The sequence below is a fragment of the Acomys russatus genome, chromosome 8 (assembly GCF_903995435.1).
Source record: "Acomys russatus chromosome 8, mAcoRus1.1, whole genome shotgun sequence".
Lineage (NCBI taxonomy): Eukaryota > Metazoa > Chordata > Mammalia > Rodentia > Muridae > Acomys > Acomys russatus.
Window position 1 is genome coordinate 22448157 of NC_067144.1, and position 26249 is coordinate 22474405.

Below are 26249 nucleotides of genomic sequence, written 5' to 3' on the forward strand. Positions count from 1 at the left end.
TATCAGCCCCATCTTTTAAAAAAATTACATCTTATGCATACCAGGCTGTCCTCAAACTCACTATATAGCTGAGGATGACCTTAAAATCTGGATTCTCCTGCCTCCACTTTCTAGGTGCTGAGATCACAGACATGTGCTACCGTGCCAGGTCTGGGCAGGGTTGGAGGGTTAAAGCTTGTGCCTCCTGCATGCCAGATAAGAAATCTACTGAGCTCCATCATCTCAGCTCTCCCTCTCACGCCTGCCCCAGTCTTCTGGTAGCCTTTGTGGTCTTGGTTCATCCTGATGACTCCTTCACTCAAAGGTAAAGCCCTGTGGCTTTGGTGAGTCCATAGCTCAGCAGTTTATTTTCATATAAAACAAATTTAAATTAAAACCAGTGTCTGGAATTTGGTTCAAAGTTCAGTGACTACCTCAGGTTTTTTGTTTTTTTTTTTTTTACACTTTCTGATCTGTTTAGCTTTCTAAATGTGCTTAAACATGTCTATCTCTCTGCTGCCAAGCCAATAAAATCGCAATCCTATTCGTGGTTAATCAATTTTTTAAATGCCCCGAGGGGCCCAGGAAATGACTCAATAGGGGACATGCTTGCCCTGCAACATGGAGACCTGAGTTTGGATCCCCAGCAAGCCAAGGCTGCAGCATGCAGCTGTAATCCCAGCGGCAGGGTGGTAGAGACAGATTGTGTGTGTGCTGAGGGCCATGGTTTCTAACCATCCAGTCTAGCCAACACTGTTCTGTGAGAAACCATGTCTGAAACAGAACAGGTTGGAGAGGAATGGAGGGACGTGCCTGACATTAACCTCTAGCCTCCACATGTGTGGGCCCGTGTGCTGGCATGCATATGTGTGTACGCTCAAAATATACTCCACATGCACATACACAATTTTTAAATGCCCCTTGTCATGGAAATTTCGACATTGTTTCTGCGTGCCAATCTACTGATTTCCCTTTTCATTTTCATGTATAGAAGTATATGTATGTATGTATGTATATGCAAAGCTCTGTGCCACATGTGGAGACCACACGGGAAGGTTACATTGTAGAATTCTGTGCCACATGTGGAGACCACACGGGAAGGTTACATTGTAGAATTCTGTGCCTATCTCTAGGTACAGATTCTGTTAGATTTATGTCCACTAGCCACATGGTGCGGCCCTCGGCTTTAGTTTCTAGAGTTCTGAGCAATGCTGTTCTGGCTAAAGCAATCACTCTAGCAACACTCAAGGTCACCAGGAGCCACTTGTATTGACATCAGTGGTTTGTTCATTTCAGTCTTACATCCCACCATGGTCCAGCTGTCTTGGTTTTATTTCCAGTCACTTGGTTTTAAGAGCTTAACCAGGTGGCTCTCAACCCTGTCTGGGTGGCAGAACTACTTAGCAAGTTAAAAAAAAAAAAAAAAAATCAGATAATTAGCTCTTGCTAAAGAGAAACTGCTGTGGCTGTGAGCCATTCTCTGGGTGACTCTGTGTCACTCTTGTGCTGAGGATGTGACACCCCATGAACTCAGGCACCATTTGGTCCAACACTTTGGATTTGTGCTTTTGAAAAAATCACCCGTAGTAGAACTTTCTTTCTTTCTTTCTTTCTTCTTCTTCTTCTTCTTCTTCTTCTTCTTCTTCTTCTTCTTCTTCTTCTTCTTCCTCTTCCTCCTCCTCCTCCTGCTCCTCCTCCCGTCCTCCTCCTCCTTCCTTCCTTCTCTGAAACCAAGTTTCTCTGTGTATCCCTGGCTGTTGTCCTGGACTCGCTTTGTAGACCAGGCTGGCCTTGTACTCACAGGGATCCACCTGCCTCTTCCTCCAGAGTGCTGGGATTAAAGGCGTGCGCCACCATGCCTGGCTCATAGAACTCTTTCTAATTCAAGATCAAAGCATACCACTTATTTCATCTTTCTTCTTATTTCATGTTCTCTTAGTTTTTGCCTTATTTCCAGCTTCCTCCATTCAGTAACAAACCCTCTCTTTGATGTGCTTCAGGATCCCTCATCACAGACGGCAGGTACTCACTCTTCCTCCCATGTTGTGCATGGAGAGTCCTAATTTCTTGATTGTATCGGTTCAGCCATGCTGTGACACTCTGTCCTTATCACTCAGGCTAGTTCTGTACTTTATGAAAGGCGTGTTTACCACACACACACACACACACACACACACACACACACACACACACACAAACCAGTTACACGTATCTACCCAGAATTCCTTTCCCTTTGCCTTCTTCACAGAGCTCTTGTACTTCTGAGATTTAGTTTCCATTCCTCGTGCCTGTGATTGGTTCAGAACCCAAGTCAATCAGCCATGGGACTGGGCCTGTGGTCCAGTGAAGGCCAATGAGAGCAGGGAAGATGCAAGGTGGGACTCTTGTTGAGAACTTCTGATGAGCAAGCTACCAGATTTCTTCTGCCTTTGGGGACTGCTCAAAGAGAAAAGCTGCATTTACTAGCCACGGCCTAGGATGGCATGACACCAAGAGGTTGGCGTGACGGAAAGGAAACACGGGCACTGTGTTACGTTACCCAAAGCCTTCTCTCTATTGGAATGTCCAATTCTGTCACTGAACTGAATTTATTTTTATTTATAGTCAAAATCATCCTTCAGCATGCAACAGGTAAACACAACTAAGGTCTCTAATATTTCTATGTCTCTTGTGGTGAAATTATCACTCAGCCTAGACAAAGAATTTAGAAATGTCTCTTGTTTTCCCTATAGGAATTCATTTCTTCCCAATACTTTCTGACAATTTCAAACATTCATAGAAGTTAGGCTTTTCTAAATCTACCAAGAAGCTTCAATATCTATTGGCATCATTCCATGTATTTGATTTGCTGTTCTACACCTCTACTTCCCCAAGTCATTTGAAAGTGAGTCTTGATATTTTGATATTTCATCTTAAATACTTCAACTGCAGCAAACACCTCCTAAGAACCATTCAGATATGATATAAAATTTAACAATTCCTCAAAATAATCTAGTAGCCAATGCATATCCACAGTTTTCTATTTGTCCTTAAAGTTGTCTTTGTAACTTAAAAAAAAAAAAAGAAAAAAGAAAAGAAAAAGAAAAAGAAAGAAAGAAAAGAACAATCAAGCAAACCAGAATCTGGAGGAGATCTGACCCTTGTATCTGTGCCCTCACACTTTGCACTAACTAAGTCATTGTAGAAGTTTTTCTTAGTCTTCTCTTCCGGACACAATATTCAGGATGGACTGATTAGATTCTGTATTGTATAGTGGTTTCCTCATTTCTTCCTTTTATCAATTTCTTTTCTTTGTTCAGAAATAAATCCATGGGGAAGCACTCTCACTTAAAACCACAAACTACTCTGAAGGCAAAGGGACAGGCCTTCTTTATAGCAGCATTCCAACTAATAGAAAATAGCTATCTGAAAAAAATTATGGAAATAAACTGTTGCAGGTGAGATCTAACCAATGCTGCTGAAATAAATACATGGCATACAGTACTTTAACCAAGTAGCCCAAACCAACTTTACAAACACCAAGGCATTGGCATCATGTATCTCTCGAAACAGCCCGGACAGAGGCAGGCAGAACACACAGTCTTTGTAGATTGTCTGAAAAATGTCCTAACTTCAATCTAACCGTAAGAAAACCTCAGACACTCCCCCCCTCCAGTTGGAGGTACAGTTCTACAAATATAGGGCTGGTGTTCTTCAAAGTATCCTGTTCAGAGAAACTAAAGAATGATTCTATCTTGGAGGAGACTGAGGATGAAAAACAAGCAAATGAGGTATGGATTCCGGACTTGGACTTGGACCAGAAAAAGGACACTTGTGGGGCAACTGGTTAAGTATGAATTAAGATACAAAAATCAGTTAATAGCATTGTATTTGTATTATCTTTTTGTTTTGATAATGGTTTTATAGTTGTGAAAGATGTTAGCATTGGGGGGGTTTAAGGATGGTATAGACATTGAACACTTTTGTAAGTAAAACATCATCATCATCTTTAAAAATACAAACCTGAGTGAATCTGAAAGTTTCTGTTTTGGACCTGTTAATTTGAAGTGATCAAGCATGAAACTGGGCTAAGAAAAGCCACGGTGCTGACTCTCACCTGAAAGCCTCTGTCCTCTCACAAACACACTCCCGTTTCTGCTCAGCTTGGATTTCGAGTCCGATCCAGAACGCCCCAGGTTAAATATTGATTTCCACTTCTTTGATTTACTGGAAAGCTTTCTCCTAAAATAGCCAAGCCATACAGGTGAGCGGGACTTGGAACGGAAGGGCAATGTTTTGCTTTTAGATAGGGTCTTTATGTAGGCCGGGCTGGCTCCAACTCATGATCCTCTCTGCCTCAGTCAAGGCAATTGCAAAACTGAGAAAGAAAATATAATTGTAGTTTCAGCCATGAATGGCTTTGATATTTCTAGAAGTTTCCCTCTAAAATCCAAGTTGTACTTGACTATATATAGCTTGTCTGGGGGTGCCCTGGGTGATCAAAGAAGTTAGTGAAAACAGCCTTTTCCTCAGAACTACAGCCAAAGTTTGTCATCTATCAAAGGCTGGGGTGGGAGGCAAACAGAGGGAGCCGTCAGTGAGACAGTCAGAAATCGCAAGCAACCACATAGAACTGAAACCTGGTAGGAAGTCTATGAAGGAAGTACTGTAGTTCCGGCTCTAAAATTGTTCTGGGTTTTTGCTTTTTTTTTTTTAAGCGGAGTGATCAAGCCAAGCACAGGAATGAGGGTGGATGACACAGCATTTGGGGGGGGGGGGGGCTCACGAGAGCCTGGAACCACCAGGGGGCACCAGAGAGGCAAGTCCTGCTTCAGATCCAACCCTGCCGTGCTATGGCCTGAAATTCAGGATGAAACCCTGTAACCTGTGGTTCTCACAAGGAATCTTTTCTCTACAGTGCTCTCACTGAACACTGGGTCTTGGTTTTGGCACGTCTGTACAGTCAGTCTGAGACAAGTCTGTATACTTGTCGTTTTCTATCAGGCTTAGCTGGGATAGGGCTGTGGCTGAAAGCAGAGAAGATGTAGGGGGGATGGTCTCTCTGAGGTACCCTTGCTCATCTCTAGGAGGGAGTCTTATTCTGTTTTGCTTTCAAGAGAGGTGGGATGTTTTCGGTTCTAAGAGGGTACAATCCATCTTGCCCCCCCCTCCCCCGACAGCCCGGAAGTTCAGGTGTGTCATTCCTACAGCGCAAGCCTCTTGTAGTTACCAAGATAGACTTCTTTCTCTCTAGATAGTTTGCTCTCTTGGGGGAGGGACTGACTTACTATACAGAAGGGACAACACCATTCAGTAAAAATGGTACCTTCACCTACTGCCTGCTAGAGAGTTAGGCCTTCTTCCAGGGTGGGGCACAGAGAGTGGGTAGAGATTAAAGTTAAAAGAAGATGCCCTATGGGTACCAATGATGATTTGTTTTGGAAGGGAGAAGGATGGTGGAGCTGGCTCAGCCAATAAAACGCTTGTTACTCAACATGAAGACCTGAGTTGGATCTGAGATTCCAAGTAAAAATGCTGAACAAGGGGGTACATGCTTGCAATTCCAGTGCCTGGAAGGCAAAGACAGATGAATCCCTTGGCCTCATAGACTATTCTAGCCCTACTCCATGAGCCCCAGGCTAGTGATGGACCATGTTTTAAAAAAAAAAAAAAAAGGAAAAGGAAAAGCAAAAGGTGGCTAGCTCCTGAGGAACAAGTTGCCCGTGGCCTTTACATACCTGCAAATCTGCACACACATGTTCACACGAACACATGCAAGTGTGCATATAGACAGACACAGAAAGGTGTGTGTGTGTGTGTGTGTGTGAGTGTGTGTCTGGCTGGCTGGCTGGCTGGCTGGCTGGCTGGCTGGCAGGAAGTCAGAAACACCATCCCCAAGTGCTACCACCAAGAACTCTCTGACTAGAGCGCACCATTTGTCCACTTGTGTTCTGTCGTGGACTCATCTCTATGCCTTTTGCAGTGTCATGTAAAGGTTGCGGTTATGGGGAGGGAGGCAAATACTCATCTGCGGCGACTCACTTTTGTAAACTTCAGGCCTGTTTTGTCTACACTGTGGAAGAAGAGAAACATGGTTCACCTGGGTCTTTGATCAGAGATAAGAGCTCACACTAAGTCTGGGGCAGAGGGTAAAGGCAACACCACTGACCATGGTGGACATTGTGGAGACAGCTCCCGTCTTGTCTAGAACATGTTTTTGTACCCTGCCTGGGCTGCGCCCCAACCCATACTGTTATCACTCATGGCCCTGAGACTGGACATCTCACCTCCTCTTCTCCCCACCACCCCCAAATCCTTCAGAATTCTGTAAGAATGCCAATTACTTGCTGTCTGGTAACTCAAGGACCGTGTGGAAGAGAGTGCCCATGGGAGGGACGATCTCCGGCAGGCTGTTCTCTCGTCTTTCCTTTCGTGCAGGGTGATTTGTCGCCAGGTTTCGGGCCTGAGCCTCCTCCAGGCTTACCAACTTCATGGGCAGGGACAGGGCTGGCAAGGTCAGGCTCTTCGAGAGGATACGGCTATCTGGAAAGCAAAGAAATGAGTTTGGCTTGGGAGGAGGGCCAAGCTCCAGACCTAGTCAGCTCTCGCATAGAATTTCTTTCTTTTCTTTTTTTTCTTTTCTGTTTTAAAGTTTAATTGTGCTATACTACGTTACTATATATTTAACATATAGAATCACTGAATATTTACATTAAAAGCATATATCTTTAGAAACTTCTTTTTAAGAATGTCTCTCAAAAGATAATTTCCTTTTTAAAATTATACATAAACATATGCAATAACACATAGAAATAACAGGTGTGACTTATGAAAGCAGCACATCCATATGCTTCAATGCATATAGAAGGACTTTTTAAAAAAATCACCACGACAAATCAAAACGACAGAAATCTGGTGATTTCTGTGATGCATCCTCAAGATACTTGGTTATTTTTTCATGGATTGTAACACAAGCTCAGTTAACTTTACTAAAGCTGACTTAAAATCATTCATGTTTTAATGGCTCTAAAAGCATCTTTGTTCCTAGGATACAGTGGACTAAGACATCCACCCACTGTGGCTTGGGCTCACAAGAGCCTGAGGCAGAGGCTTCACACAGTAAACTGTCAGCTCTCCTACCCACAGTGCTTGGAGGGCACAGAACAGGGTCAGGAAGTGGCTGCTTTCTGTACTTTCCGTGCGGTAACTGTTCAGTTCATAGACTCATTGATTCATTTCACAAATATTGATTGAGCATTTACTGTGACCCAGAGTTACAGCAATGGTTCTTTAATGTTGAAAAATCTGTTAAGTGCTTTGGTCAGATAAGAAAGTGGCCTAACTCACCTAAGATGAGGCAGGAGACTGTGCTTTCCACCTACCACCCCCACTCCCACCCCCATCACAGCTGAGGAACACATGCTCTAAGGCCATGCATGGCTGGAGTCTACTTTCCTTAGGCTTCTGTCTCTAGAGGGAGAGATCACTGATAGACTGTACTATTCCCTCAGAGAAATGGGGCTCTTTCCTCAGTGTCTACTCCTCTTGTAGCACTTTTATTATAGCCAGTTGTCCCTACTCTGTGCTATTCCTTTCAGGATGAGAGTGATTTTTTTTTCAGAGTTTTTTTTTTTTTCTTTAAACATTTTATTTAACTTTAATTTATGTGCATTGGTATGAGGAAGTCAGATCTTGGAGTTACAGACAGTTGTGAGCTGCTATGTGGGTGCTGGGAACCGAACCCAGGTCCTTTGGAATAGCAGGCAGTGCTCTTAACCACTGAACTGGGCGTGGTGGCGCACGCCTTTAATCCTAGCACTCTGGAGGCAGAGGTGGGCGGATCGCTGTGGGTTCGAGGCCAGCTTGGTCTACAAAGCAAGTCCAGGACAGCCAAGGCTAGCACAGAGAGACCCTGTCTCAAAAAACAAAAACACAAACAAACAAAAAAACAGGATGAGACTGATGAAGGCATGGCTGTTGTGCAAGGTTCTCCCTTCTCTGTCAACGGCACTTCTTTTTAAAAAGTGATTTTTCGAGACACGTTTCTGTGTATAGCCTTGGCTGTTCTGGACTCACTTTGTAGACCAGGATAGCCTCAAAGTCACAGGGATCCGCCTGCCTCTGCCTCCCAGAGTGCTGGGATCAAGGGTGTGTACCACCACACTCAGCTGCCAATCCAATAGTTCTTAACTTGAGGCAATTTTGTACACCCTCCCCTCTACCAAATGGCATCTGGCAACATCTGGAGACATTTTGTTTTACTGGCTTTGAATTTGCTACATAACAAAGGATGACTTTGAACTCATGATCCTCCTGCATCCACCTCTATAGTGCTATGACTACAGGTGTGTGCCATCGTGCCTGGCTGTGGAGATGACTTCTTCTTCTCCTTCTCCTTCTTCTTCCTCTCCTCCTCCTCCTCCTTCTCCTTTTTCACCTGGTTTACTTGCCCCACACTTCTGATTTTAAAATTATTATTTATATCTTTGTGTCTGTGTGAGCATATACCGTGTGTGTACCAGTGCCCTCAGAGGCCGTAAGAGATTATCAAGTGCCCTGGAACTGGAGTTACAGTCAGTTGGAGGCTGCTGGAAACAAACTCCAATCCTTTGGAAGAGCAGCAAGTGCTTCTAACTACTGAGAAACTTCCCTAGCACCCTCTGAGGACATTTTGATCATTACAAATGCACGTGAAAGAGCTACTTGCACCTGGTATCTGGGGCAGTTTCTCGATTGGTGACTGATGTGGGAGGGTCCAGGTCACTGAGAATGGTGCCACCTCTAGGTAGTTGGTTTTGAGTACAAAAAGACCATCTGAGAGAGGCATGAGGAGCAAGGCAGTAAGCAGCACTCTTCCAATGGTCTCTACTTCAGTTCCTGCTTCTAGGTTCCTGCCTTGAGTTCCTGCTCTGCCCTCCATCCATGAAGGCTAGTGACCTGTCTGAAATGAACCCTCTCTTCCTCAAGTTGCTTGTGGTCATGGTGTTTAGCACAGCAATAGAAAGCAAACTGGGACACTCCCAGAGTGTTCTCTCATGAGCAACACTGATATCACCGGGGAATGTCTTAGCCGGGCACCCTTTTCCAGCCACACTCTGGACTGTTTAGATCAGAAAGTCTAGGTATGAAGCTCAGGAATCTGGGTTTCCACAAGCCCATCATCAGGTGACCATGACAGGCACTTGTGTTGGAAAACCACTTTTAAACACAAATGGTCACTGAGGCAATTATGATTGACCAGACTTCTGATTTAAATTTGTTTTCCCTCCACCCCCCAGCCCCAAGACAGGGTTTCTCTGTGTAGCCTTGGCTGTCCTGGACTTGCGTTGTAGTCCAGGCTAGCCTCGAACTCACAAAGATCTGCCTGCCTCTGCCTCCCTGAGTGCTGGGATTAAAGGCATGCACCACTGTGCTAGGCTTCTGATTTAAAAAAATAAATAAATAAATAAATAAAGCTTGTAGAAGTTCAAACATCACAAGGCAGTTTCCTCATAGGGTTCACTATGCCATTTATGAGCTGCACACAAATACACGTTTTTTCTGTATGCTTCCCACCTGATACAGGGCAGAAGAAAGTACTCAGGAAATGGCATTCTGAATTTACATGTGACTGTGGACACACAGGCTCTGCTCACTTACGGTTTCAAGGGTGTGTGTGTAGAGAGGGAGGCATAAGGCTCTTCTAAACGTAGGAACAACTACACAGGAGAAGGGATGAGGCCTATACCCTTACATGGCAACGAACTCATTAGAATGAGAACACTCACTGTCCCAGCTCTACCAACACCACATTCCAGGGAGAAGCCAGGTATGCATCGGATCGGAAACATGCTAAATCCACATGCAAACGTGCCTATTGCTCTATCATACAGATAAGCATCTAACATGGTCTCTGTGGCCTGTTTCTGCCGCGCCGGAACTGTGAAGTATCACAGCTAGCAACACACGGCAGTCGGTACACAATATGATAGTCAGCCAGAGCTAACACTAACCCCGCCCACGTTCATGTCTGATTATTTGCTTGAGATAGTGTCTCATGTAGCAGTGCAGGCTGGCCTCAAACTCGCCATGCAGCCAAGCCTGACCTGGAACGCCTGCTTTCCCTGCCTCCACTTTCATACTCACTTCTTTGGGGGGCCCCTTGGGGCAGTAAGTGAGGCTAGGTTTGCAGGGGTGGGATGTGGGGAAGGGGCGGGATATGTCCTCGGGGAGCCATTACCATCTTGCTGCGGAGCCCCTGGAGCACCGCCGCTGAAGATTTGATCGGCATGATTCAGTATGAACTCAATCACCACCTGCTGGACCCGTACTGCCAAAAAGGCTGCGTCTCCATTGCATATAGTGGCTTCGATTTTTTTACACCTGCGGGGGAGAAACATAATTCGGGGTGAGTCTGCCTCACATCAGGAGGCAGTGGGGATGGCTGGAGGTCCTTTTGTACGGGCCACATGCCTTAACTTTTCATGACCAGAGAGTCTCCTAACGGTGGGGAAGCCAAACCGCCACCCCCCTCCACCCTCTCCCGGGTAGACCAGATATCACTGTCACGTGGTCTACATGACAGGACTATAAACACTACCCATAAATGTACAGAGCAAAGTGGTTTTTTTTTTTTTTTTTTAAATACTTCAGAGGAAACCCTTCCACCTTTCCCCAGTTGTCCCATGGGTCAAGTCATCGTTTGTGATTTTCATGAAGCAGTTGATTCAAGGTATAGCCATCTATGACTTTACCAAGGCCACGAGAAGCCGCTGCACCAGGAGACCAGCACTCCGGAGACCAAAAGGGCTTTTTCAAGAAGTGTTATATACAGACATGGCCATAACTTTAGCCACACTGGGATTATGGCCAACAAATGCCTGCTTGGAAGCAGAGTTTCCAAGCAAGCAGGCCAAGATCTTAGAGGCAGTTTTAACTCATATATGCTATAAAGAGATCACTTAGTCATAGGTCTGTCTTCCAGGGCTTTCGCTTTGAAACACCCAGGCTTTGCTTCCCTGTGTGGGCTGGCCTGAGACCATGGGGGTGGTAGTTACCTGAGGAGGTTTGGGGCCCACACCAGGGCCAGGTTCCGGGCATGCATGTTGGTTTTGCTGCTGAATGAAGCAATGTGGGCCAGGTGTCGTATCAGGTATTCCAAGGTCCTGAAAAGAGTTCAGTCGTTTGTTTGAATTTTGACAAAGTAAGACGTGCCAGCGCCTGTGTGAAGACGGCCACATGGAGGGCATATCCAAGCTGGGATGTAGGGCTCTTTATATTATGAACTTGGAAGGAACATTGGGAGAGATCAAGATTGATGAGGGTAGGTAGCCTCCTTGACTCCAGGGCCACTGACTCAGGACAGGGACAGGTGCCAGTGTTGTCAGATGTCAGCTGAAACCACCGGAGCAGATCCAGAGGCAGAAACAAAGAATCCCAGACCCACAGGTCCTGGCCTCTTAGTGACAACTTGCTTCTTCTCCACCCTGGGAAAATTCACCTCCCCGTGATCGCCAAATAGGTCCTCATCTCGGTTCTTAGAGGACATCCGTCTTAGCTACAGGTTAACATGGTTCTCGTTAACAGGCCCATTTCACAGACCAGCATTTGCTCTTTCTAACCCAGCACTGGGAACGTTAGTACCATCTGTGCTAATCTGTGAGGAGGGTGAAGGCGCCCCGGGCTAATCTTAAGGCGCCAGTAGAGATAACAGTCAGTGCTGACAGTCACAGTCACCCCCAGATTTAAGGCCGTCTGGGTTTTCAAAGGTTCACCTACAGTATATTTCTGGTTATGAACCAAGGACGTCTCCGTGAGGCCGGCTTGTGTGATGGGGATGACTTCCTTTGGGATTCTGATGTGTGCCCCTACAAGTGGAGGCAGGTTGTTCTTGGCTGCCAGTGTCTCTGGTTGGCTCCCCGCTCACCCTGATAACACTGACTGCTCATTAATTTTCGAATGCCTCCAGGAAAGCTGCCATCCATTTACTTTGGTTGCCATGCCTCCCCACCTCCTAGATGTTTTACCACACCGAGTGAGTCTGAATGTTTATTTCTTACCTATAATGCGGTGGGGGGAGCTCCTGGATGACATTCTGGATTCGGGCCAGCTGGTCCTCTTCCGGGCAACGAGACACTGCTTCCTGTGGCGAAGAACCCATAGCACCCAGTGAGTACCCAGGAGCCAGGACGCTGCCTATGTGTGCTGGTCTTATTCAGGACTCAGATCCTCCAGCCTTACGACTGTGCATCTGCAGATCTGGTTACAGAAGCATTCTTGTCTGTGGCTGGTAGCCAGCCCAATGCCCTTTCTGAGTCTCACTGAGTCAAGTGTCTTCACCCTGTATGCACGTAGGGGTGGGAGGGTCTCTGTGTACCCTCGGATGTTGTTTTGTCTGAGAAAGAATGTGTAGGACCTAAAAGTGTCTTGCATGGCACAGTCATAGACGCTCATATCCTGAGAGACGGACAAGACAGAGATGTTACAGGGACGCACACCTACTCAGGCCCTGTGGGTGTGAACAGCTACTTACTTGTCACCTAGCCTGCGACTCTTCCATGACTCCCAGTCTCCAGTTGCTGCCTGTTTTGTCTGCCAAGAGGCAGAGAAGATGTGCCTTTCTTATCGGGGATAAGAGTTTTGTCCCCAGGATCTGGTGGCCTTGCCCTGGTTTGCTATCTGCTTATATCCCGTGTGAGTGTTTTGTTCCCGTCAGTCCAGGGCCTCGCAGGGGAGGCAGGAACACCATGAAGACAATGTGACGACAGGCTGGCTCCTGTCCACCTCTCACTAGCCGGGGGGGCTGCTGTGGGACACCAGCACTCCCAAAGATTCTTCAATCCCAGCCCAGTTTCCTATCTCGAGAATATATCCTGCTTGTGTGTGATGATTAAAATTGATGGTCAAGTTGGCAGGACCTAAAATCACCGAAGAGACAAGTCTTTTTGGCATGCCCGTGAAGGACTATCTAGATTAGGTTAATTGAAGCGAGGAGACACACCTTAAATACGGGGAGCACCCCAGTTCCATAGGCTGGGGTCCTGTACTGAATAAAAAGGGGTAATAGCAAAACACAAGTTCTGTTTCCTGACTCAGTGCCACGTGACTAACTGCCTCCTGCTCTCACACCTGCTTTGATAACCACTGCTGGCTGCACCCTAAGCAAAAATTAAGGTTTAAACCTGTGGGCTTTGTACGTTGTTCAACCTGCATGGATTTGTTAGCTGGCATGGCTGGCCTGTGCTGCCATTGTGGAGGACTGGGTGTGGCTTAGCGTGCACAGGCGCTGGGCTGGATTTCCAGCCCAACGAAATAAATAATCAAACAGACAGAGTTCCTTGTACTGGCAGTGCATGGTTTGGTGCTTCTCAGAAAGGTGATGCAGGAAGGCCATGAGTTCAAGGCCTGCCTGGGCTATAGAGTAAGTTCACGGGCCTCCTGAATAACATATCAAGATCCTGTTTCAAAAACTATTATATTTATTATTAATATTTGTATGTGAGTGTACTTTCACATGGCATATATGTGAAGGTTGAGAACCGCATGTAAGAGTTGGTTCTCTCTTTTCATGATGTGGATCCCAAGGATCAAACTCAGGTTGTTGAGCTTGGCTGCAAGCACCTTTAACCACTGAGCCATCTTACTGCAGAAGCCGATGAACTTTTGGGACACCCACTGTCTGCCGGGCCCTTCTCTCAACGACATCTGCTGTGTATGTTCTGACTTAAAAGGATTCTAAGGTCCTGCCTGGGTCTCCCTACACCTTTCACCCCTGCTCCCACACCACTCCTATGCTGGACAGTGTATGTGTCAACATGCTCCAGTTCCCTCATTTACTTATTTGTTTTAAATTAAAATTTAAAGTAGGTATACAAAGTGATGGGTTTCATTTGGGCATTTTAATTCTGTGTGCACATTGGCACCAGCCAGAGAAGTCTTTTTCCTTCCTATGTCCATCTCTGCCATATTCCCTTCGAAACTGGGTCTCTCACTGAGCCTGGACCACTAGTTAGCCCCAGAGATCCTGGTATCACCTGTATCACTCCACAGGTGCCTGGGACTTCATCCAGTTTTTATGTGAGTGATGAGGACCAGCACTCAAGTCTTTGGCTTGGGCATCAAGTGCTCTTGCCCACTGAGCCATTCCCCAGCTCTTATCTCTTTTTCTTTCTTTTAAAAAATAATCTATTTTAATTTTATCTGCATTGGCGTTTTGCCTGCTTGTATGTCTGTGTGAAGGTGTCAGATCTTGGAGTTAAAGACAGCTGTGTGTTGCCATGTGGCTGCTGGGAATTGGAACCTGGGTCTTCCGGAAGAACAGGTAGTGCTCTTAACCACTGAACCATCTCTCCAAACCTCATCTCTTTTTCAATGGAAGTAAGACATCTATAGCCAAGCACGGTTGATACACACCTGTAATCATAGCACTCTGTGGCAGACAGGCAGATCTCTCTGGGTCCAGGCCAGCCAATGCTACACAGAGAAACCCTGTCTCGAATCCCCCAAAACATTATCTATCTATCTATCTATCTATCTATCTATCTATCTATCTATCTATCTATCAATCATTGGGCTGGAGAGATGGCTCAGAGGTTAAGAATGCTGTCTGCTCTTCCAAAGGTCCTGAGTTCAATTCCAAGCCACCACATGGTGGCTTACAACTATCTGTAAAGTGATCTGATGCCCTCTTCTGGCCTGCAGGTGTGCATGTAGGCAGAACACTGTATATATAATAATAAATAAATAAATCTTTAAAAAAATATATATAGATAGATGCCTACTATTTTAAGATGGCAGTCAGACATCTAAATGTTGGAAATTTCAGTTATCTTTTCCTAAGAAGAGGGAAATGTGGTTTAGAATATCATTTGCCATAGCTCTTTTCTAGTGGGTGTGCCTGCTGTGAACAGAACCAGCAGTAGCGCCTGTTGCTCTCTCTGCTCTTTGAGATATATAAAATTGAGGGGCAGTGACATGAGAGGCCTTTGTGAAGGTGCCCTATAACCTACCTTTTCTTTCTTGGAGCATTACTTAGAAAACAGAACTTCAGGGACCACACTCCCAAGCAGGCAGGGAGAAGCCTACAAGGGGAGGGAACGTGAGCCCCGCAGGCAGCCAGAGCTGTGGAGTACAGCTTGGATCCTCACAGTTTGGTTTTGTGGTACAATGCACACAGGAAGGGCTTAGGAGGGTGCAGGACTGCCTCTGCCCAGCCAGGACCAAGAGCTACAGAGCTCTGTGCCATTGCCCCCTTTTTAAAAAGGTGTCTACAGCTAAATGTTGGGGCACTTGCCAATAATAACAATGGAAAACTGAAAGACGGATTTGGGGAATAAAAGTGCAGGTGGAAATAGTAGCCCACATGGAAAATTCCCTTAATATTTTAGGAAGCAGTTTAGTCATTGTCTCATTCTCTGAGGCAAAGGGGCAGGTTAACCCCCGATGCTTGCTGGGTCCAGTGAAATTGTCTTTTATTTTGTTAGCCACAGTCTCTCCCCACTACACCCTCATCCTATCCAGAAACTCACTTTTTTTTTTCCATCTAATTACTTAACCAGGCAAGGTCTTTCTAGGTAAGCCAGGCTGGCCCTGAACTCACAACCTTCCTGCCTTAGCCTTCCCTAGGCGGTAGTATGGAAAGCTGATGCAAAGCTTGGTTTACATCCTCATTTTTCTCTAGGAGGGGGTCTGCCCACAGCAAATTCAATTTTGGTTTGTGTTCCCCAGTTAAGAGAGCAGATCTCATTGTTGAGCAATTTGTGGAGAAGAGTTGAAATTTTACCTACCCTTGTGTGTGTGTGTGTGTGTGTGTGTGTGTGCGCGCGCGCGCGCACGCACGTAGGGAGTAGAAGAGAAAGCTGGACAACATGGCTAATGTTTCAATTTCAAAGATCTGGGCTGAAGCTGTCACTACCTGTTCTTTCCACCACTGCCCCCATGATCATCTTCCTGAGCTCTGAAGAGCCGGGCAAAGGCAGGGCTCTCATCCTGGCGCCAAGTCCTTGCTCTGCACTTCTGCTTTTCAGAAGCCACCTCTGCCCTACAGCTCAGGTCCTGTTGTCCAGACAGCCATCATCTTAGGGTGGCTGACATAAATGAGACAGAGGGCTTTTTCTCCCAACTGTACCTGGAGGCTATTAGAAAATTAATACGTGGTACATGTGTGCAAGCCAGAGGACAACGTTCAGGATCGGTTTTCTCCCTCTGCTCTGTGGGTTGCGGGCAGCAGTTCTCAATCTGTGCATCTTGACCTTTTGGGGGGGGGGTCAAACAACCCTTTCACAGGGGGTCCCGTATCAGGTATCCTGAATATCAGGTATTTATATTACCATTCATAACAGTAGCAAAATTACAGTTATGATGCAGTGATGAAATATTGTGGTCGGGGGCCACCACAGCAGGAGGGACTCTATGGAAGGGTCGCAGCATTAGGAAGGTTGAGAAGCACTGGCTCTTGGGGAGAGAACTCAGCTTGTCAAAGTGCCTTTACCTGCTGAGCCACAGGCCCCCTGGCTACAAGTTTAAGTTTTATCAATCACTTAAAACTTATTATAAACCATTTTTATTAAATTATTCATCACCATAGGTAAATTTTTTTTTTAAAGTAAGGATCAGAAAAAAAATTACAGAAAAAGGTTAATTTTCCTTAGAACCACAGACCTTCAGGTCTCTGGGGGATAATTGCAGTGTGGCTTCCAGATCGTCTTCATGAGTGCGTTCTTGTTACAGCTATGGATGTTAAGTGATGCTGGGGCAACCCCTCTATCCCATCTCCCATCACTGCCACTGTGCTTGTCCTATGCCAGGCACTGGTCTCTCAGGCCCTCTCAAGTCCAGCCTCTCCCCCACCCCCAAGCCAGGGCCTCTGCACCTTCTTTTTCTTGTCACCCACTTCACCAGATACCGGTCTAATCTGTACCCTCACTTTATCCCTATCTGTTCAGATTCCGCCGCATGGAGAGAAATCTGGTGACCCTAAAATAGCAGCCAGTGTCCATCCGTATCTCCCCGGCCCCGAGCTACTTTTCTTCATAGTATGTATTAACAGCTCTCATGAGACACTGACATAAGCTTTTATCATACCCTCCCCCTCTCTTTCATTTAAGTAGAACTTTCAGCAAATAAGGATTGTATCTGCCTTGTTCACCATTAAATCTCCAGGCCCTGGAACTTTGCTTCCAGCTGCCTGTAGAAAGTCCTAACAAACAACTGTTGAATGGAAGAAACGAGTGAATGTGTCAATATTTTGCTATATGCCTGAAAATGGCAGACGTGTGGGCAACACTTTGAAGGTAGTGCCACTCTAGAAGCGCTCTCCTCTATGGTGCCACTCTTTAGAAGGAGCACTCTCCTCTATGGCGCCACTCTAGGAGCACACTCCTCTATGATGAACACTGTCTTGCTGGGGTCAGCTCCTCAACTTTGGATCCCTGGCAGGGTGGCCAATCAGTTTGTTTTCCCCAAGGTTAAAGGTTTTGGTGGACAGGGACTTCCTTCCTTCCTTCCTTCCTTCCTTCCCTCTCTTCCTCCCTCCTTCCCTCCTTCCTTTCTTTTTAAAAAAATGTCTTAAAAGATTTATTTTTATTTATTTATGTTTATGTGTGTGTGTGCGCGCCTGAGTTATCTGTGTCGCTTGCATGGAGGTGTTTAAGTAGGCCAGAGGGCACAGGGCTGCCTCCAACTGAAGTTATAGGTGGTTGTGACTCCCTGGTGCTGGGAACCAAACTCAAGGTTTTTGTAAGAGTAGTGAGTGCTCTTAATTGCTGATCCATTTCTTCCCTGCCCTATTTTATTTTTAAGTGTGCACGCATGTGTGCCATATCCAGGTGCCCATGGAGGACAGAGGTGTTGGAGCCCTTTGGAGCTGGACTTAAAAGTGGTTGTGAACTGCCTAAGACGGGTCCTCTGAGAGAGCAGGACACTCATAACTGCAGAGCCACCTCTCCAGTCCCAAGGACATTTGAATTTCAAAAATGTTCCTGGCAAGCCAAGGCAGTTGCTTTTCAACTCCTCCCGCCCCTACCCCATAGCCATCTTGGGCTCAGAACCTACTTGTCACTGTGAGTTGCTATTTTGCCCCAAGCAACATTTTGAGTAACTTATGTGAGTCAACAAACTTGTGAGCAAACATTTGTCGAATAACCACTCCAATATTTTCTTGTAGCTAGAAGGAAGAAACACAATAATGAGTAAAATAAACACGGTCCTGTCCTTAGGCAGCCTTTTTCCAAGACAGTGTTATCTCTGTGTAGCCTTGGCTGTCCTGGAACTCACTCTGTAGACCAGGCTGGCCTCGAACTTAGAGATCCATCTGCCTTGGCCTCCGGAGTGCTGGGATGAAAGTTGTACGCCGCCTCTGCCTGGCCTTATAATTGAACTAAGGACTTGATAAATAAAGAAAGGACTTCAAGGGGGCGGTGGAGACAGCTCAAGAGAAAACCCAGACTCTATGTAAAATCTGGAAATGGCCCACATGCCTATCACCGGGATGGCCTATCAGCCGACCACCGGGATGGAGACTGGTGGAGGCAGTGTGCCCCTGCAGTCCCCTCACCAGGGTACCGCGGCCAAATGCTCAGTGAGAGACTTCCTCAAGGGAATAAGAGGAGACTGAGAGAAAGATACCCAAGGCCCTTCTGCATCTGCATACACAGGGGCACGCAACCCCCCTTCTTCTGAAAATAATCCTAATACCAGCACCATAAACAACTCAACCACTCTTCCCTAGGAACTCCAAACTGGTAATTTTCATTTGACGTTAATAATTTTGACTGGATCAATGAGAAGAAAATTTGAACTTTCTCTAAACTGAACGCTGCATTTTTCTCTGTAGAGAAAGGTACGTTGAATATTTGCTTCTAAAGGTACCAGGTTTTGTGTCCTGGAACACGGAGATGTTTGCCTTATTTGGGGGGGGGGGGCGGGGAAGGCCAGTGGTCTTGGCAGCTGGGATTAAGCTCAGAAGCCTGAATAGGGGCATGATTCTAGATTCTCCAGACTGCCCACCATTTGTGTTTTACAGCTTTCCTTACAAGAAGGACACAGAGGAAGCCACATGCAGAAGAGAGCTGCACATGACCCTGAGGGCAGAGAATGAAGTATGTGGCCAACATCCATACATGCCAACAGCTATTAGAGGCCGGAGAGGCAAGGAACACTTTGCTCTCCAGGGGCCTCTGGAGGGAGCGCACTCCTAGGAAACCTGACACGCCTTCAACGCTTGGCTTTCAGGGGTGTGACAGAGTAAGTTAGTGCCATGGTCAGCTTTAATTGTCAACTTGACACAATCTAGAATCACCAAGAGAGGGACAGGTTGGCTTGTGGCATATCTCTGTGGAATTTTCTTTTCCTCCCTCCCTCCCTTCCCTCTCCCCACTTCCCCCACCCTTTCCCCCTCCCCCACAAAAGGGTCTCACTATGTATCCCTGGCTGGCCTGGAACGCACCACGACACAGACCAGGTTTGCATTAATCCCAGAGAAATCCACTGACTCTGCCTCCCAGGTGCTGGGATTAAAGGCGTGCGACACCAGGCCCAGAATGGAGGGATTTTTTTTTTTTTTTTTTTTGAGTAGGGCCAAGACCAGTCCTGAATGTGGGAAGCGGCTCCTCAGGCACACATGACTGATCAGAGGATGATTTGCAGGAGTCAGCTCTCTCATTGCATCACATGAGTCCTGAGGACTGAACTCGGATTGTTAGGCATGGTAGCAAACTCCTATGCTTGCCTCCCAAGAGCCCCAAAGGTTGCTTTTTAAAATTTTTGTTTTATTTTACTATTTTATATGCACGGGGAGTTTGCCTGCATGCAGTCACTTGCATGCAGTGCCTAAGGAAGCCAGAAGAGGGCACCAGGACCCTTAGAACTAGGGTTAAAGTTGTATCCTTAAAAGATTGTAGAGGGCCATGTGAGTGTTAGGAATCGAACTCAGGTCTGAGGGAGGAGCAGCCAGTGCTCTTAACTTCAGAGCCATCCCTCTAGCTCCAAACTGGTTTTGTCAGGGTATTTTGCCCCAGCAACAGGAAATAAAACTAGGGCAGTCAGTTTGTGGTAATTTGTTATAGCAGTCATGGAAACTAATAACTTGAAATTTGAAAAACAAAAACAAAAACAAAAACAAAAATCTTTTCCCCCTTACTACTTAGAAGGGATCACTGTCAACCTACTTGCCCAAGTGCCAGAAAAGAAGGCGCCTCCCCTAGGCCTCCCAGCTCCCAGTGCGAGCACCGGCATGCTGTCCTATGCTCTTGCACAGACTATTTTCTTCCTATTTGATTTCATACGGTGGCCAGTAAATTTTCTTTGAAGATGTATCTTTTCCTGCTTGCAGTTTTAAGACAATAGATTTATCATTTACTTATCTCGATGGTAGAGATGAAGCTATTCTCCAACATTTGGATGTCATGTGTAACACCACAGTGAATATAGTGGTGCCTCAGTTATTTGTGTTCACGTCTAATTATTACTCTAAAATTGAGCCCCAGAGTTACTGGATTAAAGAGCTTAATGTTTTTAGAACCTTGATCATAATTTCAAATGACCTTCTGGGATGCCCACCTAATTTACACTTCCAGTAGAAGATCATAAAGGTGGGTCTTCTCACAAGCCTGCAAGCAATGTTTAAATGTATTTTAAAGTGGCTGGGAAATGGCTCAGCAGGTAAGAGCACATACTGGTTCTGCAGAAAACCCTGGCTTGGTTCTCAGTGTTCACATGGCAGCTCACGACCACCTGTGACTCGGTTCCAGTGATCCAGCGCCCTCTTCTGGCCTCCTAGGAACCCACATGCATACGGTGCACATAAACTCATAGGTGCATACATTATACATGTAAGTGGAAACAAATCTTTAAAAAATTTTTTTTTGTTTTTTTTTCAAGACAGAGTTTCTCTGTTATCTTGGCGGTCCTGGACTTGCTTTGTAGACCAGGCTGGCCTTGAACTCACAGCAATCCGCCTGCCTATGCCTCCCCAGTGCTGGGATTAAAGGCATATGCCACCACACCCTGCTAAATCTTTAAAAATTTAATGAGCAAATATATCTTTCTACTAGTTTTCATATAATTATGTTTTTCTGAATTGTCTTTTGAAGTCTTTTGTTCATTTATGAAGTGCAGTGTTATGTATTTTTCTTTTTATTGATAAGCAGTAGTTCTTTATAATTAAAGAATATTAATCTCTTTGTCATTTCATTCAGAATGGTGTATTTTTAACAGATGGTCTTATGTAGCCCTGACTGGCCTTTCACTTGACAAATAGCTGCAGCTGGCCTTGAATTCCCAAATTCTCAATCCTTTGCCTTCACCTCCTACTGCTGAGATTACAGTACAGCACCACGCTCTGATTGTGTGTGTGTGTACATATATATGTTATATATAGTATATGATTTTATGAGTATGGGGCTTTGGACAGCATGTATATCTGTACACCACATGGTTGCCTAGTGCCTGAGGAGGGCAGAAGAGTATGTTGAATTCCCTGGAACTAGAGTTGTAGATGATTGTGAACCACCATGTGGGTTCCCTGGAAGAGAAGCCAGTGTTCTTAACTACCAAGCCATCTCTTCAGCCCAAGGGGAATATATATACACACACACACACACACACACACACACATATATATACATACATATATATGTATATATTATATTATATATATGTATAATTATATATAATCTTTCCATCAATCTAAATTATTTTTTGTAATTAATACTTTACACTTTAATTTTTAGTGTATTTTTCTTTAGTTATTTTTTTCCCTTTGCTTTTATAGTTAGGACATTCTTTGGCACTCTAGACCTGCTAAATGGCAGGAAGGCAACTTGGTTCACACACACACATACACACACACACACACACACACACACACACACACACACACACACACACACGTCCTTAGCTGACTCTCAACCCTGCTTGTGGACCTTGTTCTTCAGCGTGTTCCCTGTTACATCACTCAGTAGCTGAGGCTCTCAGAGCCCACACTGCAGTGAGCAGAATTTCAATCTTTGTCTCCACCTATGGGCAATATTTATCTGTGTACGAGCAGCACCTCCTTCATAAAGTACAACAGAGTAGTCACTCAATTACAAGGCAGGTGTAACCATTTTTAAGATTCTTATTCTATTAACATTTTTAATCCTTTTACTAATCCTATTAGGTAGTATTTGGCTTCACCTGTGCAAGTAAATCAAGCCGAATGTGAAAGTGTAATAGAGCTGTTTCCACACGCCTGAAGGCCTGATTATACCATCAGATTCATTAGTGCAGTCAAAGACACCATTGAAGGACAAGCTCTGTAACGAGGTTAGCACCAGGAGGCCCTACTTCCAGAGGAAGCAGTGGTCAAAAGAAAACATCGCCATTGTGTTTGTTAGTGTCAATCAACTGTCTAAATTCCTGTCATTTCCTTCAGTCAGATGAAAAGGTTTTTTTTTCCTTATATTTTCCCAGTCCCTGTGGGAGGACTGAAAGAGGACCACTATGAGGGCAGGAGCAGGGTGGAAGAGTAAGTGTTGACCCAAGGCTGCTGACAGAGTTAGGAGGAAAATACCAACAACCATTTCTAAAGTTTCTTCTCAAGAATTTCCCCCTAGCCATTCACAACTCTACGCTAGTTGGCACATACAAGTTGCTGTGGTCACCAAGATGTAGGATTAAGGTTTCTGGGTGCTCTGGGTTAATTTCCACTAAAACTTATTGTAGTCTGTGGGAAGGGTTATGAAAGCCAATATACAAAAAGAGCTAATACTAATTAATATACAAAAGAGCTAATCATGAAAATAAATGCCACTCTCGCATTTTCTTCCTTTTAGACCTTTTAAAAATTACTTTTTTTCCTCCCCTTAAAAATTACTTGTGGTGTTTGTGTGCATTCCTGCATGCCATGGCACATGTGTGCAGGTTGTGGGACAAACTGTGGGGGTCGGTTCTCTCTTTCTCCCATGTTGGTCTCAGAGACTGAACTCAGGCTGTCAGCTGGGGCAGCTGAGGTTCCTCATCATCTCAAGCTTACCTGCCTTTCTTTTAAGATTTATTTTTTTATTTATAGATGTATGTAATTGAATTTATGTGCACTACACGTGTGCAGGGTGCTCAAGGAGGCCTGAGGGTGTAGAACCTCCTGGAATGGAATTACAGGTGGTTTTCCTGATTGAACCACCTTCTCTAGCCCTTTCAAGCCTTTTGTTTTGTTTTTTGTTTTTCAAAGGCTGGCCTCAAACTCAGAGAGATCTGTCTGCCTTTGCCTCCTCATGTGCTGGAATTACAGGTACACGCCACCACCTCCCAGCTCCAAGTTTGCCTGACTGCCTTCCTTCCTTCCTTAAGATTTATTTATTTATTAAGTATATAGTGTTTTGCCTGTATGTACACCAGCACACCAGAAGAGGGTACCAGATCTCATTACAGAAGGTTGTGAGCCACCATGTGGTTGCTGGGAATTGAACTCGGGACCTTTGGAAGAGTGGCCAGTGCTCTTAACCTCTGAGCTATCTCTCCAGCCTCCAAGCCTTTCTTAATATAGGTCTATGTATCTTGCTTCCCCTCACCCCTACTTTTCAATTATCGCTGTGACCTTGTTCCTGTATCATTGAAAACATTTAAATCCATTGTTAGGTTCCAAGCTCAAGTCTCAAGACTAATTATTCATTTATTTCTGCTTGATTTTGAAGGGAAGAACTTTTCATGTGGTTAAAAATTTATTACAGGATATTGAGAAACATCCTTTTGTGCCACTGGAGCCCAGATCTGGCCGTCTTCTATCTGTGTTGCTAATTCAGGCAGTCCCCTGACCCCTGACCTCCAGCACTCCACTGGCCTTGCAGGGATGAGGGAGTGCTCCTTCTACTATCTCTGGTGCTCCTCTGACTTGTCCTCCGTTCTTTCCTTTTCTGACTAAATTCTGTAGTCACGTGGTAAGTCTTATGTTAGATCTTTTGTTTATTAAAAACGTATCTTTCTTTTATATGCATTGGTGTTTTGCCTGTATATTTATCTGTGTGAGGGTGTCAGATCCCCTGGAACTGGAGTTACAAACAGTTGTGAGCTGCCATGTGGGTGCTGGGAACTGAACCCGTATCCTCTGGAAGAGCAGCTAGTGCTCTTAACCACTGAGCCATCTCTCTAACCCCATTTATTAAGAATTTTATTTAACATGATTAATTATTAGTTTTTATTATAATATTTTCAGATAAATTCTGATCTTGCCCTGTCTCTCCTCCCTTTCTCCCTTCTGCCTGAGCCCCCTTGTCCCCTTCCACCCACCAAAGCCTCTTTCTACATTCAAGTCACACGTGTCCTGTTGCCCTCCCTCCTACTTGCACTCCCCTTTTTCCCTTTCTGGGTCTACACTAGTTTCCTAGCCCAACTTACTTCCAATTACATACACACACAGGCATCACGAGCTTGGATCTGAACTTGAGAGGAAGCTCGCAGGCTCTGTCTCTCTGTGCCTGGCTAGCCTTGACTATCTTGGACTCACTTTGTAGACCAGGCTGGCCTCGAACTCACAGCGATCACCTGCCTCTGCCTCCCAAGTGCTGGGATGAGAGGCCTGCACCACCACTGCCTGGCTCTGGCTGCCTTGTCAAACCCGACTTTAGTGGTTACTTTATGCGCGTTTTGAGCCATTACTCTCTTCTCTGCTCACCCATGGCTGCCTCATTTGGTGTCCATGCAGTTTGCATGCGGCTATCCTGCTGAGCAGCTCACTGGCCTCTCCCATCCTCTCTCCTCATGGTCCAAGTGCTTTTCTGTTTCCTTTCTTTTCTTAGCTTTCCAACCTAGTCTTTTGATATTGGGGGTGGGCAGTGAGCTCTATCTCCCCCTTTCTACTTCCGGGTCTCTTTTCCCAAGCCCCCCAAGCAAACGCAGAAGGGACGCTCCTTTGAAAACGAACCATGATGCACCAGGGGCCTGAGGTTCCTGCCCTGCCTCTGCTGTGTGACCTTGGGCCAGCCACTTTACTTCTTTGGTTCTCAGTTTTCTCCCTGGACAATGAGGCACATCCAATTGAATCAACAGAGAAATAATTTAACCCAGCTCTCAAAACAAAGAGCATCGTTCTGAAAAATCCGAGGAAGATACAGTTAAGCGAACAGTCCCCCCACGGTCGTACATCCACTGCTACACTATGATAACGCCGACCAGCTGGTGAGTTGTATTATTGTAACTGCAGTGTTGAAACTGCCCTTGGCCGGTCTGCGCATCCCTCCCGCTAAACCACAATGAAAATCTAAACACTCACCGTGAATTTCTCATAGAGCTCGTAGGTCAGGAGGGGGTTGGGCAGCTCCCTGAAGTAGAGCTTGCACAGGGAACCCACGCAGTGGATGTCTTGGAGGTACACTTCTCTTGTCAGATCTGGACATTGGTCTGAGCCAAACTCTTGCCTGAAACAACACAGACGGAGACATAACAGTCCTTGGAAGGGGCGCTCTGTCAGCAGCCTCATGGATGCATGGGGTAAAGAAGAGCCTACGCTGCTCATGTGCCTGGACTCTTTGTTTTTCCTTCATTAATTAATTTATTTATTCGCTTTACATCTTGATCGCAGACCCTCCCTCCCCTTTCTCCTCCCAGTCTCACACTCACATCCCCCCTCCCACTCCCCTTCTTCTCAGAGAAGGCAAGGTCCCCCCCCCCCCTCCATGGGGACCAACCCAGCCTGGCACACTAAGACACAGCAGGACTAAGGCACATCTTCTCCCACTGAGGCCAGACAAGGCAGCCCAGCTAAGAGAAAGGGATTCGAAGGCAGAGGCAGCCCCTGCTCCAGTTGTCAGGGGACCCACATGAAGACCAAGCTGCACATCTGCCACATATGTGGCACCAGGAGGCCGTTGGAGAGACACCACTTTTGAAACCGAAGCTTTCTTGGAAGTTATCCGTGAGTTGAGGTCAGAAATCTCATTTGTGACCACATGTCCCCTCCATGGCACTGTATCTATCTGTGTCTTGGTCATGGGCACTGGGAGACTATAAAAAGTTTGCAAAAAAAAAAAAAAAAGCCTACTGAGGTTTCAGTTTTTCCAAAGCATTACTCAAAATGAAATTCTATTTTAGCAGTGTGACCCCTCAAACTGGGAAGTAGGGTGAGGTGGGGCTGGTTAGGGTCGGGGCGGGCGTCAGACCTTATCACACATGTCCACAGTAATGTTTCACACTCGTTTCACCCAAGACTTGAGCACTTAACTCAACTATCTCTGTACCATTTTTTGAAGGCTGCTTAGTGGTGACCTCTACTGTCCCTTCCGTGTGACTGTCTTAAGCAGTTCACAGTGGGGTTCTAGGAACACCAAAGTCACCCAGGTCCA

General features: G+C 45.7%; 1 protein-coding gene across 1 annotated transcript in view; it reads right to left on the reverse strand.

Moving 5' to 3' along the window:
- Arhgap31 (Rho GTPase activating protein 31) overlaps positions 1-26249 on the reverse strand; it is a 113867-nt gene that overhangs the window by 12506 nt on the left and 75112 nt on the right. Inside the window, 6 exon segments of the mRNA XM_051149913.1 lie at positions 4076-4200; positions 6303-6501; positions 10178-10320; positions 10995-11102; positions 11997-12079; positions 25181-25325. Coding sequence (XP_051005870.1) covers positions 4076-4200; positions 6303-6501; positions 10178-10320; positions 10995-11102; positions 11997-12079; positions 25181-25325 — 803 coding nt within the window.